At 59.0% G+C, this 14,029-nt stretch overlaps 1 protein-coding gene across 1 annotated transcript in view; it reads left to right on the top strand.

The window, feature by feature from the left end:
* Nucleotides 1-6,191: 6,191 nt before the first annotated feature.
* The window catches only part of CACNA1I (calcium voltage-gated channel subunit alpha1 I), a 97,837-nt gene continuing 89,999 nt past the window's right edge, over nucleotides 6,192-14,029 (top strand). The window contains exon 1 of the mRNA XM_045554862.1: nucleotides 6,192-6,424. Coding sequence (XP_045410818.1) covers nucleotides 6,192-6,424 — 233 coding nt within the window. The remainder of the gene's footprint in view (nucleotides 6,425-14,029) is intronic.

Genomic DNA, 14,029 nt, shown 5'->3' with positions numbered 1-14,029 from the left:
AAGATGAGTGTAAGATGTGGGCAGGTTCACCTGGCCAGACCAGAGCAGGTTTTGTGTCATGTCATGCAAATGGGGGTCAAACTTCAGCCTTTCCTCTTTGGGTCAAGGAGCCCTGGCTTGGCTCAGCTTCCTGAAGAAGATCTGAGGGGACTGGTGAACCACGTGCCCATGGGTGCTATGGTCTGACTGCATTGCCAGCTGGGCTCTGAGGCCCCACCTGCAAAATCAGCCCTGTCTGCTCTGCTCTGGGTTGCTTGGTGCGAATCTGGTCCTGCCCATGCAGAGGAAAGTGGGCAAACCTGAGCATGACTGGGGAGGGGTCCCAGGGAGGAAGACGATCTGGAAATTGTCACCCAAGGAATGGTTGAGGGAGCTGGTGACAAGAGGCCTGGGGCAGATGAGGCTCAGGGGTGGGCGGGCTGTCGTCATGCATCTGCAGGGCTGTCATGCGGAAGAGGGAGCAGACAGAGGGTTCCAGGGCTCTGGGATGCCGGCTGGAAGATTCTGGGAGGCAGGTTTCCCATAGCCTCACAGAGGCTTTTCTGCAGATCACCAGATGCAGGCTCTGCATTGGGTTGCGTGTGTGTGATTGTGTTTGTGAGTGTATGTTTGTGTGTGTAATTGTGTATGTCACATGTCGGTGTGTGTGTGTGTACGTGTGAATGTGCGTCGCTATGTTTGTTACGTGTGTGATTGTGTATATGTGAGTGTGTGTCTGTGGGTGAGTGTGTGATTACGGGTGTGAGTCTGTATGAGTGTGACTGTGATCTTTGTGCTTGTGAGTGTGTGTTATGATGGATTAGGCCACTTGAGGGGTTCTGTTATTTTCAGGGAATCCCTGTTTGAGGATCTGGAGACCATAAGACTCTAAACCAGACACTGTGTTTCTGGGGCTCCTAAGTTCCAGGAGCCCAGACCTCTGTGGCTGACAGATGGGAGGCCATCCGGGACCCCACTCTGTTACCCAGCTCCTCCGCACGGCAGCCCCGCCCCAGGATGGTCACCTGCTCATTTTGTGCACAGGGTAGCTGGGGCTGAGTTGTGTGCCGGGGTGGGTTGGAGCAGAGACCCGTGTTTGAGTCCTGGCTCTAGTGCCCATGCTCTGAAGCTCTACACTATTTTGGGCCTCCAAGGTTCTGGCTGATTCTAAGATATTCTGATTCTGAGATTCCTGGATTCTAGTGTTCCCTGAGTGAACGTGTTGCTTGTTCTAGCAGGGACATTAGCTGGTGTGTGATCACTGACAAAGGGATAAGCAAGTTGTCTGCCTGTGTGAAAACACACATGCATATGCACACACAGGTGCACGCACACGCACACACACACACACACACACACACACGGGGTCTGGGGCGACCAGGCAGACCTCAAGTCTTCCTCTACTAGGGCTCTGAGCTCTGCAGACACAAGGCTTCCCACACCACACTCGAAGGGCTTTTGAATGCTGGCCAGAAGATTCTGGGAGACAGGTTTCCCCACCTCCTTGGGAAGACTTGGGGGTCTTGGCTGGACCAGCAGCTGTATTGCCACTGCCTGGTGACTCAGCTGGGAGGGGAGGGCTAGTTCCAGGTCACTATTCCCTGTCCCAGGGTGGTGCCTGTAGTGGTTCAGTGCCTGGGCTTGGGAGTGAGCAGATCTGAGCTGGGACCCTGACTCTGTCCTGTACCAGCTGGGTGACTGTGGGCACTGCTGGACTTCCCTGGGGCCCTGTGTCCTCCTCCATGAAGTAAGAATGAGGATGGTGTGTATGTCATGGGGCTGTGGTGAGAACTGACACAGATGAGGAATAGAAAACCCTTTGGCCATTGCCTGATGGGGTCATGGTGATGGTAGTGGTGATGGTGATGTTGATGATGGTGGTGGTGATGGTGATGGTGTTGGTGATAGTGGTAATGATGATGGTGGTGATGATGGTGATGGTGATAGTGGTGATGGTGATAGTGATGATGGTGGTGATGATGATAGTGGTGGTGATGGTGATAGTGGTGAAGATGATGATGGTGGTGATGGCAATGGTGTTGGACATAATGATGGTAATAGTGGTGATGGCTATGGTGGTGATGATGGTAGTGGTGGTGGTGATGATGATAGCGGTGGTGATGATGGTAGTGGTGATGGTGATAATGATAGTGGTGATGGTGATGGTGGTTCTGATGGTGGTGATGGTGATAGTGATGATGATGGTGATGGTGGTCATGGTGGTTGTGGTGATGGTGATGATGGTGGTGGTGGTGGTGGTAATGGTGATAGTGGTGATGGCGGTGATGGTGATGGTGGTGGAGATGATGGTGGTGGTGGTGATGGTGATGATGATGGTGGTTGTGGTGATGATAATGGTGGTGGTAGTAGTGATGGTGGTGGTGGTGGTAATGGTGATAGTGGTGATGGTGGAGATGATGGTGGTGGTGGTGATGACGGTGGTGGTGGTGGTGGTGATGGTGATAATGATGATGGTGGTTGTGGTGGTGGTGATAATGGTAGTGGTAGTAGTGATGGTGGTGGTGGTGGTAATGGTGATAGTGGTGATGGTGATGATGGTGGTGGTGGTGATGATGGTGGTAGTGGTGGTGGTGATAATGGTGGTGGTAGTAGTGATGGTGGTGGTGGTGGTAATGGTGATAGTGGTGATGGTGATAATGGTGGCGGTGGTGGTGATGGTAGAGGGAGGGCTAGAGTAGCAGCCCCTGGGGATGGCGCAGCTGGTCCCGTGCATGCTTGGCCATCTGCCTTCCTGGGTCCCAGGGTGCCTTCCCACGGCCTCTTCACAAGGGTCTGCTGAAGCAGGCAGGAAGAGGGCTGAACTTTACAGAGAGGGAACTCAGGCTCCAAGAGGCTGACGGAATCAGGAATGGGAGGAGGTGTTCCAGACACAGTGGGCCTCTGCTCCTGCCCCTGCTCGTGGAGGCCAGTCCAGTTGCCACACCAATGCTGGGTAGACCACCCTGGGGAAGGAGTGTCAGGGTTAGGCCCCGGGAGCATCTAGAGGGAAGAGACTTGGGAACATGGAGGCAGCTCAGACTCTGGAGCCCAGTGGACCCGTGTTTGAGTCTACCAATGCCGTCACCTAAAACAAGTCCTCTCGTCTCTATGAGGCTCCATCTGTAGACAGGTTGGATCCTGGGGGGCCCAGCTGCCAGCCCCCAAGGGCTTCCAGCCAAGGGAACATAGGCAGCTGGGGTAGGAGCTGGGCAGGAAAAAGGAGTTTCTGGGCTGATTTGGGGGCCTCGGGAGTGGGAAGTGGGTCAAAGGGTGTTGGCCTAGGCAGCTGCTAAGGAGAGGTCAAAGGGCACCAGAGGCTGGGCAGGCAGTGGGAGCCGGTGAGAGGGCGGAGGCTGGGTGGGTACTGGGGAGTGGGTTAGGGGTGGTAGCTTTTGGGGTCATGGTTTCTAGGAACCCCACAGTGAGGGGGAGAGGTGTGAGAACAGAGGATAGCAACAGTGACAGTTTTAAACAGAGTTGGGAGAAGCAAAAACAGGTAAATTCAAAGCAGATGTAGCTCGGGGGTGGGGGGTGATGTGCGGTCCCAGAGGTGAGGGCCATCTGTCCACCTGTGCAGTCGCAGGAGGATTTCGGCGGTGCTGGGTGTGGCGGGCGGGGGACGGGGGGTGTGGGCCATTGCGGCCCGTGCAAGGCCTGGTGCTCATATAGCTCAGCCCACCCCCCTCTCCCACCAACACCAACAGCCGAGGCCAGGCCAGCCCATTTCCTCAGCCTCCTCTTGGCCCTCCCTGCTCCACCCCTGCCCCTCTACCCACTGTCCCAGAGGGATGGCTTAAAAACGCAGACCAGAGCATACCACTCTCCTGTCTAAAACCCTCCCATGGCTTCTGCTGCTCTCAGGATAAGAGTTAGGCTCCTGTGTGCTCACACGGGGCCCTGCCAGACTCTCCAGTTTCGTCCCTGCCCCGGGCTCAGCCACACTGGCCTCATTTCTGTTCCTTAAATGCACTGAGTTGATTCTAGCCTCTCTGCCTTTGCACATGCTGTTCCTTCCACAGACCAGTCATGGCTGGTGCCTTCTGATTCTTGTTTTTCGCTTAAATGTCTCTTCCTTTACAGAGGGCGGTGGTTTCTCTCCACTCCCACCTCTCTCCCTTGTTTATTTACTTCCCAGCACTTTTTATTCATTTGGTCAACAAATATTTATTGAGCATCTAGTATGTTCCAGGCACCGTTCCAGGCGCTTGGGATATGGCAGTGAATGAAACAGACCACAGTCCGTGCTCTCTTAATAGCCTTCTTTTAGGTTGAGGTGACAGACACCAAATCGTACAGATATAAATGCATAAATTATGTACTATGTTTGACGGTGATAAAAGCTATGGAAAAGCAGAAAGAGAAATTGATCGATGGGTGTGTCCCTCTCCCTTGCTGGAATGTGGGCTGAATGGGGGCTGGTGCCAAGTCCGACTCATTCAACAGCAGAGCCCCAGAGCCCACGGCAGTGCCTGCGCATAGTAGGTGCTCATTGCACAAATGAATGAATCAGCAGGGCTTGGAAGAACAGGGCATGGGGAGAAGAAGGGGAGGTGCTCCAACGAGAGGGAACAGGCAGCCCACCTGCTTTAGGACCTAGGAGGTCCAATTTGGCCAGAGCAAGAGGCCAGTGGAGGGAGTGGTGGGCTCCAAGGCTGGCGCAGCGGTGGGCAGACCAGGATCCGTCCCAGCGAGGATGTGTTTCAGCCCGGGAGGTTGACACGTGGCAGTCCAAGGTGTCTGGGAGCTTATGTAAGGCCCGTGGCTGTTTTTCTGCAACCAAGAGCAAATCCCCAAGCTCAGGAGAGAACTCTGCCTCCCTGACCAGCCAGGGAAGTGGCAGGAGGCACCAGCTCCCGCCCATTGTCCCCGGGAGCTGGACAAATGTCCAAATGCATCAGCTCTGGGCAGCTTAGCCGCCAGCCCAGCAGCCGCCAGCAGCAGCCGGTGGGCACCAGGGATTTGGGCTTCATCTCCCACTCCCACTGCCCAGCCTGGCACTGCTGGTGTTGTAGGACCCAGGGGACCCCAGCGGACAAAGCTACAGGGATCAGTAGCTTCCTGGGTGAGGTGGCGAGGGGCAGGCCCTGGGAGTGGCTGTTCTTCCCAGCCTGCTGCTGGCCTGCTGTCGAAGCTCTTGGCCAGTGAGGGCACCGTCAGTTGTCACTGGGTGGATCTAAAGGGCTGGTGCTGGGATTCTGGCCGCTAAACACCCCCTGTTGCTACACTTGGCTCAGAGTGCAGCCTTGGCAAGCCACGCCCTTCTCTGGGACTCAGTTTCCCCATCTGCCAAATGGGTACAATAATCTTCCCAAGGTTGTTGAGAGCATCAGATGAGATCAGGGTGTAGAAGGGCTCTTGAGCTGGGACCAGAACCAGCTATATGATTTACACGGCCCAGTGCAAAGTAAAAATGTGGGGCCCATTGCTAAAAAATTAAGAATTTCAAGTTAGTGACAGCAGAACATTAAAGCAAGCGCAGGGCCCTGCTGAGCGTGGGGCCCTGTGCAGCTTCCCAGGCCACAGACCTGGAAGCTGGCGCCGAATGGAGTCTGTCTCTGCGGTTACTTGGCTGCATGTCTGTCTTGTCCTTTCTCTGGGCCTCAGTTTCTCCACCTGTAAAGCAAAGAGGTTGGCCTCTAAGATCCCTGGGTTCTCAGCCTCGTGAGGCAGAGGGTGGGAGGTCCCTGGGTCAAGGGCTCAGCTACAGGTCTCAGCTCGGGGGTCACCCCCTCAGGAAAGCCCACCATGATTCTTTCCTGGCTTGCTGGGGTCCCCCAGCATCTGCGTTTGTAGCACCCCGACTTCTCGCACTGTCCCGGCAACAATGCCTGTCTTTGCAATAACCCTTTTTTTTTCTTTGCAAGTTTTCTATGCCTTTGAATAGATAATATGCAAGTTGTGGATATACACAACTCTAGTCTTATAAAAAAAAATCACAATTACATTCTAAAAGGTTTTATTCTCTCCACTCTTTCCATTTGCCAAAACTGAGGCTCGGCCAGGTGGGCCGGGCCTGCCCGTGACCACCAGCTTGGAAGCAGCTCCTGACTTGGCTGTGGCCGGGCCCTCAGCCCTTTCCTAACGTGGGGCCTGCAGGGCTGAGACTGGGCTGCCAGAGCCGCCGTGTCCCCTCGTTGGGCAGCGGGTGCCAGGCTGCCCCCACCACGCGCCACCCTCTCTGTCTCCCCCAGGGCTCCCAGCTCAGCACTGACATGGCTGAGAGTGCCTCGCCGCCCTCCTCGTCTGTGGCAGCCCCGGCTGCTGAGCCGGGGGTCACGGAGCAGCCCGGGGCCCAGAGCCCCCCGCCCTCCCCGCCAGGCCTGGAGGAGCCCCTGGATGGAGCTGATCCTGATGTCCCACACCCGGACCTGGCGCCCGTTGCCTTCTTCTGCCTGCGGCAGACCACCAGCCCCCGGAACTGGTGCATCAAGATGGTGTGCAACCCATATCCTTTGTGCAGCCTCGGCTGTCCCCTGCTCACGCCTTCCTGTGGCTAGGGGACCTGCGGCCTGGAATGAGGTCGCTGGGCCTTGGTGGTGGCGGCAAGCACAGGTAGCGGGTCTGGGGAGTCATCGGCCCCCCGAGTACCTGGTGTTCTGCTGATGTTCTGGTGATGAGTGCCTGGTGTCTGGACGTTGCTGATGGCTGTGGGGTCAGTCCAGGGGCTGGCTGGCTCAGAGAGGCCTTGGGTCTGAGCTGGGGCTGGTGATGCAGGTAAGTCAGAGCCTGGCCCAGAGCCGGGGGACGGTGACCACACAGGTGGTGAGGGCCGTGACGAGGAACCATGGCCGTGGGCCGGGGCAGCGGATCCCGACACACTGGGCAAGACTCCCATGCAGGGGGGGCCCTGCACCCCCCCTTTCTCCCTGTTGTGCCTCTGTTCGGGCGGGACGCAGCAGCAAGCAGCCTCCTCCCGTCTTCCCGCCTCCACTTGCTGCCTCTAGTGTGCTCATGTCACCCCCTGCTTGGGGCCCCGCACCGTCTCCCATTGCCCTGGAGCACAGAGCGAAGTCCTGACCCGGCCCACCAGGCCCTGCGTGCTCCCCTCAGCCCCACTCCTCCCCGCTCTGCTTCCCCTGTGCGCTTGCAGGCCTCAGGGCCTCCCGCATGCCGTTCCCTGCGTCTGCAAGGCCGTTCCCTTCCCTCTCCACCTGGCCAAATCCTTTGCTGCATCCTTCAAATCCCAGCTTAAGTGGCACCTCCTCAGGGAAGCCCTCCGGGTTCCGTGTGACCTTGAGTAAGCCACTTCGCCTCTCTGAGCCTCGGGTGGTCAGGATGGGCAGTGCTGCTCAGGGGCGCGGCTCAGAGGACCTTGGCCAGGGGTCCGGCTGGGCTGGAACAGCACAGAGCTGGCCCAGGTGTCACGCAGCGGCCCGTGGATGGGGGTTTGGTCTGAGTCCTGTTGGCCACGTGTGTGACAGGGCAGTCCCCTCTCCCTGAGCCTCAGCACCTCTGCCCAAAAAGGACGGGCCAGATGAGATATCCCCTTCCAGCCCTGGGAGCCACGGTGCCAGCCACACTCGGCATGGGAGTGTGTCACCTTGACCTCAGGCACCCCGGGCCCTGAGCACTGAGCCAGCCCCCAGGAACCCACCCAGTTCTCCACATTTCTAGCCTGTTGGGCAAACAGAGTCCCTGGGGTCACTGTCCCCTTGGTCTTTACCACCCTTTTTGCCTCTACCCTGAGGACGTGTGAGTTGTGGCCTGGGGTTGGGGACCACAGTGGGGCTGGCCCAGGAAGGGGGAGAAGGGGTCCTTGTCCCGGGCAGAGCTGGGCTTGGCTCTCATCTGTCTTGGGGAGCCCTGGGCCCAAGGGGCGGGGCAGAATCCAGCCCCTCTTCAGGACTTCTCGACCCCGGGAACTGCTCAGAGAGAGGGGCTCCCCAGAACCCCACGGCCAGAGGCTGCCAGGCTGGGTCGGGGGTGGAGGTGGTTCAGGTCTCAGCACAAACTGGCTTCCTGGACAACTTCTGGGCTTCCTCAGACCAGAGACCTGGTGATTCCAAAGCCGAGTGACTTCAAAGGCATCAGGCTCCGGGACACTCACACTCGAGACTTCTGTGACTGACACTAAGGGTTCAAAGTTAAGATTTAAGGCTCAGCGACAGTGATTCAAAGGCTGTACAATTCTGTGTTTCAGAGAGTGTGTGAGCCCAAGGTTTGGTGGCTGTGATGCTGTGTGCTGGGGGTTGGAGGGCCTGTGACTCTGGGCGCTGTGACTACAGTGCCACAGGCCTGAGACTTCATAGCCTGCGTCGGGCCAGCGGGAGAGGGGCCAAGGAGGGTTCTACACACACAGGCCAGGGGACTTTGGTGTCCACGGGGGGCCCTGGAGCATGGACTTGCTCGTGGGGAGCTCAGGGTGGGTGTTAGGGGCTTGGAGATGGTGTGTGTGTGTGTGTGTGTACGTGCAGGGGGTGTCTTTGATCGGTGCCGAGGGCTCTGGGGTTCTCTCCTGGCCAGAATCCTCCCCGCTCTCAGCGGGAAGGTCTGGCAGTGCTTAACCCGGTGCTTCTCAGTGGGCCTTGTTGGCGTTTTGGGTGTGGCAGCGTTTTGTGTTCTGGGCTGTCTTGCATACCAGTGTGTGATGACAGGCCCCTGGGCACTCAATCTTTGTGACCACCATAAATGACCCTTTGCATGTCCAAACCCTGTAGGCGTGTTCTGTCCCCACAGAGAACCCAAAGGCACGGTGCACGTGTAGGCATCAGGCTAGTGGCAGCAGTGCTCACGACCGCCAGGCCCAGGAGGCGCAGGGCAGTGTGGGAGGGTCCCCCGCAGACAGCCTGTCCTGGGCTTGTGTCCCTGCAGCCGGGGGGCCCTGGCCCACAGCCAGCTGCCCTTTGAAGCTTGGTGCTCCCTGACTCAGCTCCTCGCCCAGCCAGAGCTAGGCCCTGAGTCACCACTGACTCACTGGAGAGCCGGCGGCTGCTGGGACTCTCCCGGAGCCTGCGAGCTGGGGCAAGAAAGGTCCACTCACCCAAATGTCAGCACCACTCCCTACCCGGCCTGGGCCCTGGGCATGCGGACAGCTGGGGTTTCAGCTGGGAGGCCTCTGGGTTTGAAATGTCAGGGGACAGATCGCTGTTTCACTCATGGGGCAGTAGCATGTGGCACTGAGGAAAGTACTGGGGACCTGAGTCAGACAGACCCCGAGGCTGGTTCTACCCCTTGCTGTGTGACCAAGGGCCAGTTTGTTAACCTCTCTGAACCCCAATTTGCCCACTTGTCAAACAGGAGTGTTAATACCCGCTTCACAGGGTTGCACTGAAGACAAAGCAGTACATAAGGCAACTGTGACCTGATAGTGCAGCTTTGCAGACTAGAAAAGCCACCGTACGTGTGGCTGTCATTCTGATTACTTGCGCTTGAGCGGCAAACAGGGTCCTCACGTACAGCTGAGTCAACACTTTGCTTGCAGTAGATTCAATTAGACGTTGTGCGACAGGTCTTTAGATAGAACATAACACCGTCAGAGGACATTGTTTCCAAGGAAAATCAGATCCCATCTCTGTCATTTAGGTGGATTTGTGTGAGTTCTGCTGCTAGTAGCCATGCCCTCATCAGTGCAGACATTGCTAATCGATCAGGGCATCTTCCAGCAGGGCACCCCTGGCAGCCATGACTAATCAGTTGGAAACCTATTTTCCACCCTAGATTAGACTTTCAGAGCCTTTCTTAGGCTGCATGTGGGAGAAGGGCCAGTGGTGGGTTGTACTCACTTTGCTTTCACCTCCCTGAGCCTCAGTTTTCTCATCTCTGTAATGGGGCCATTAAAGGAGATCAGAGCTGATTCCTGTAAAGCACCCGGTGGGTGTCCGGCAGGGAGGAGATGCGCAGGGGTGCTGTGAGAGCTGATGTCTGCTGCTGCAAGTGCTCCCCGCATTGCTCCCTTCCCCCCTCACAGCCACCCCTGGAGATAGATGACCTTGTAGCCCCATTTTATGGATGAGGAAAGTGAGGCTCAGAGAGGTTGAGTAACTTTTATCCAGGGTTGCACAGCCAGGATGTGGTAGAGCTGGGATGAAAACCCTAATTTCTCTGACTTTCAGGCCTGACTTTTATCCAGGATACCACTGCCACCTGCAGAGCCTGGAGAGACTTCAGGTTCTTCATGCTCCACCCAGGGCAGGGAGGTTTGCTTCGCGGGGTTCCAGGCAGCCGGGTGAGGGTCGCCCTGGTTCCCAGCGTGTGTGTTCCTGTGGCCTTCCTCGGGTGATCCCCTTGAGGAGTTTGCAGCACCCCCAGCCCCGTGCTCCTGGGCCTCCCGCGACAGCCAGTGCTGCTGCTGCGGTGGGAACCAGCCATGCACGGTGGGGACGCCAGACGGCTGTGAAGGCCGCCTCCCCACTGGGGAGGGGAGAGGCAGGAGACACCAGCTGCCCAGTAACCTTGGACAAGTCACTTCCTGTCTCGCGCCCTCTGACTCTCTGTCCGAGGGGTGAGAGGGTTGGCAGCAAGGTCTGGGGCTGCCCTGGGCACCCGTTTCCCTGCTGCCCTGCTCGTGGGTAGCCTCGCTCGCTCTGTGCCTTCCCAGTTGTGGTCCGAGTTCTCACCCGCCCCTGCGCCCTGCCCCTCCGCCCCACCCCTGCCTGCTGCCGCTCCCCTGCCTGGCTCCAGCCCTGTGCCTGCTGGGGCTGGGGTCAAAGGTGTTCTCTCACTACAGCGTCCGCCAGGCCTGCGCCGAGGGTGCGCTGTGTGCCAGGCACGGTGCAGGCAGCTGTGGCCACTCTGTGCAGGGGGAGATCGCTCTGGCTTCCGGGAGAGCTGTGCAGCCTGCCGGGAGACCCCTCACGAGAGGGCACCTGTGGGCTGGTGGCCCTGGGTGCAGGCTGAGGGCCTGGAGAGCAGCGTCTCAGTGGGGATGTGGCCGCTTTGGGGTTGGTGTTAGAAGGAGGGGACACAGGTGACCCAGGGTCTGTGGCTTGGTTGCCGAGTGAGTGAGGACCTGCTCCTGGCTTGGCTGAGTGGCCTTGAACAAGTCCCTTGCCCTTGCTGAGCCTCTGGTCGCTCATCTGTGAAATGGGGGCCACAGTGACCCCCAGTTGGGAATGTTGGGAGGAGGTCAAATGAGAATTCCGAGGCAAGCACTGGCAAACTGTGACGTGCCGAGTGGCAGCCGTGTGCACACGGGACACACACGCCAGTTCCACCGGCAGGGTCCTGAGGGCAGGTGGCAGCTGGGTCTGTCTCTGGGGATGGTCTGAGAGCCCCAGGGGCTGGCAAGGGTGGAAATGTGCTGTCCCCTTAGGTGGGAGGACAGGAGGGCAGGGAGGAGGCCTGGGAAGCTGCACCTGTGGCAGGGAGGAAGGCCCTTCGCCTGCTGCCCCTGTCCCAGTCATTTCGTCCATCCCCCTGCCTGTGGAGGCTGCCTCTCAGTTCCGCAGCAGACAGGGCCTTGGGTCACCGAAAAAAGGCCTCTAGAGCCCTTCTGGGGGCTCTGGGTGGTCAGGAAGTCCTCCCTTAATCTAACCCCCACCTCTGCTGTCCTTAGTCCTTGTTTTCTTAAATGGCCACTGGAAGGGTCTGGGGTTGGGTTCTTCCGTCTCTTCCTGCCTAAACAGACACTGCAGGGGACCTCAGCCCTCCTGCCCCATGTGACAGCTGGTGTCATCCTCCCGCCCCTCCCCTGCACATCAGAGAGAGCACTGGGCCAGGAGCCCAAAGCTGCGACCTCTGCAATCACCTCTCCCCTGGTCCTACTCTCTCCTCCTGCCTCAGCTTCCTCCTCAGGGGATCCTGGGGGCTCCATGCATGCATGAAAGCAGTTTGTCATCTGTCAGAAGTGCTGTGCGCCCAGGAGGGGCTGTTGTTTCCCTCCCTGCCTGCCTTCCTTCGCTCGTTTGCTTATTCTGTCCTCGCTCTGCCCCTTCGGTGCTGCCATTGCGCCCGAATGGTCTAACTAGCTCGGACTGCGGGCCTTCCATGCCCTGCCCTGCCCTCCCTCCACCCCAGTCCCACCCCTGCTCTCTCCTTCCCTGCATGGCAGCCCTCCTGTCTGAAACTCAGGCCAGCTGTGGAGGCTCCTGGAACTCTCCCTGCTCCCTGCCTTTGCCCTGCCGGGCCTGCCACCTGCGACGCCCTCCCCCAGCGCCGCGGTTCCAAGTCCCACCTGTCCCACGAGGCCCAGCTTCTAGACACCACTTGCAGGAAGTCCTCCTGGTTGCCCAGCTTTTTCCTCTCTGGACCCCTCAGCCCTGTCAGTCCTTCCCTGCCCTGCACGTTTCCTCCCACCTTACAGTGGTTGTTTGCTGCTCCCTTTGTCTCTTCCCTGGGGCTGTGACACCCAGAGGGCAGGGCCTGAGGCTCCAACTTTATTGGCTGTGTGTCCAAGTTCAGCACAGTCCTGGTGTGCATGGGCTTGTTCTGCACTGCCCAGTTTACAGGGTCCTCAAGGTAGCCAGGCAGAAGCGTGCCAACCCCCCATGCTGCGGCTGGGGAGACCGAGGCCGGGGAAGGGAGTGTGACTTGTCCAAGGTCACACGTTGAGTAACTGGCAAAGCTGGGGCAGGCCGGAGCCCGGAACTCCAGACTCTGGGGCCAGCGCTGCCCCCGGTCCAGCCGGCTCGTGGCTGGGGCAGGGGCTCGTTAGAGGGGGAGGTGTCCCCTCTGCCCTCCGTCCTGGCCGAACAGGAGTGTCCAGACGGGTGCAGGCATTGCTGGAAGAAGCGACACATGTCTGGGAAATTGTCCGTTTCCCTCCATCTGGTGTGGAGAAAGTTGTTTTTCTCAGGAATAAAAGCCAGCATCGAGCACTGTTCCCGAGGATGCTCACGGCGGCCGGAGAGGATGCTGCACGCTCATTGGTCAGCAGGTGGCGGGGAGAGCTTGACCCCAGGCAACCTCAGGGACCGTGGCAAGATTTCTGTGTGAAGAGAGCTGCAGGTATAGGGGCTGCCCCTGACCTGGCCTGGGGGCTTTCTGCCTGGGTCTTGCTGTATGGATAGGAGTTTTCCAGAACAGTTGAGGGAGAGTGTTGCAGGCAGAGGGAAAGTGTAGACAACAGTGAGGGGTTTAGCGTGGCCGGAACAGTGTGAGGCAGGGCCTGGATAGCAGGGTGTTAAATGCCAGGCCAGAGCTCACACTTGCTCTTACGGGCCCCGGGGAGCCGCTGATGGTGTCCAGCAGAGGTGGGACAGGGGCAAATTCATTTATTAGAAGGGTCACTCCTCGAGCAGAGTGGAGGATGCTTGAGGGTGAGAGACTGAGGCCTGGAAACCAGCGGGGGTTTCCTGCGGGGGATGCTGACGGGTTGATCATTCAGTCACTCAGCACGTGCTTACTGGAGCCCAGCTGGACGCTGGACGCTGGTCTCGAGTGGAGGGGCCCCTAGGGCTGGGCAGCCACGTCGGGGCACCATACACTGGGCCTGGGCACCCCGTGGTGACCCCAGACTGACGGGGCGGGCAGAGCCACACCCGAATCACACTCCTGTGAAGCACGGTGGGTAAAGGCTGGGCGGAGGGACCCTCTGGGGGCCGTGGGTGACAAGAGCGGAGGGTCAGCGAGTCCCGACTGGGGATGCCGCAGGAGCCCTCTCCCCTGAGGAGCGACGCCTGGCAGCCGTTGCCCAGGGAGAAGTGGGGCAGGCGGGGGGCGGCGTCCCAGCCGAGGAAGCGGCCTGGCCAAGGGCTCAGAGCTGAGTTTGGGGTCCCCAGGGACGCTGACGGGCGGGCGTGTGGGCTGGGAGAAGGAGGACAGGAGGGGTTCAGAGACTGCCGTGGGGCGGATGGTGCTCAGTGGGGACCCACTGTGTGCCTGGGTGGCTCCTGTCCCAGCAGCGCGGCGGGTCCTGGACGTTGCCCGTTAGAGGGAGGGGCCGGAGAGGCAAGTGCGGCCCCGGAGACCGGCGGGAGGTCTGGTGGCCCGTGTTGGGACTGGAGGACAGAAAGCTGCCTGGCGCGGGGCGTTGGCCCCTCCTGGGGAACCGAACGCACAATCGGATTTTTACTCGTCCATCCTGCCTGGGCTTTGGCTTCCCAATCGGAAGCCGACTTCGACCTGCCGCCTCCCTCAGACCGCCTTGTGATCCTGTGGGGAGACGAACGGC

The sequence above is a fragment of the Lemur catta genome, chromosome 6 (genome assembly GCF_020740605.2).
Source record: "Lemur catta isolate mLemCat1 chromosome 6, mLemCat1.pri, whole genome shotgun sequence".
NCBI lineage: Eukaryota > Metazoa > Chordata > Mammalia > Primates > Lemuridae > Lemur > Lemur catta.
The sequence above is the reverse complement of the archived record's forward strand: the minus strand, read 5'-3'. Positions and strand labels throughout refer to the sequence as shown.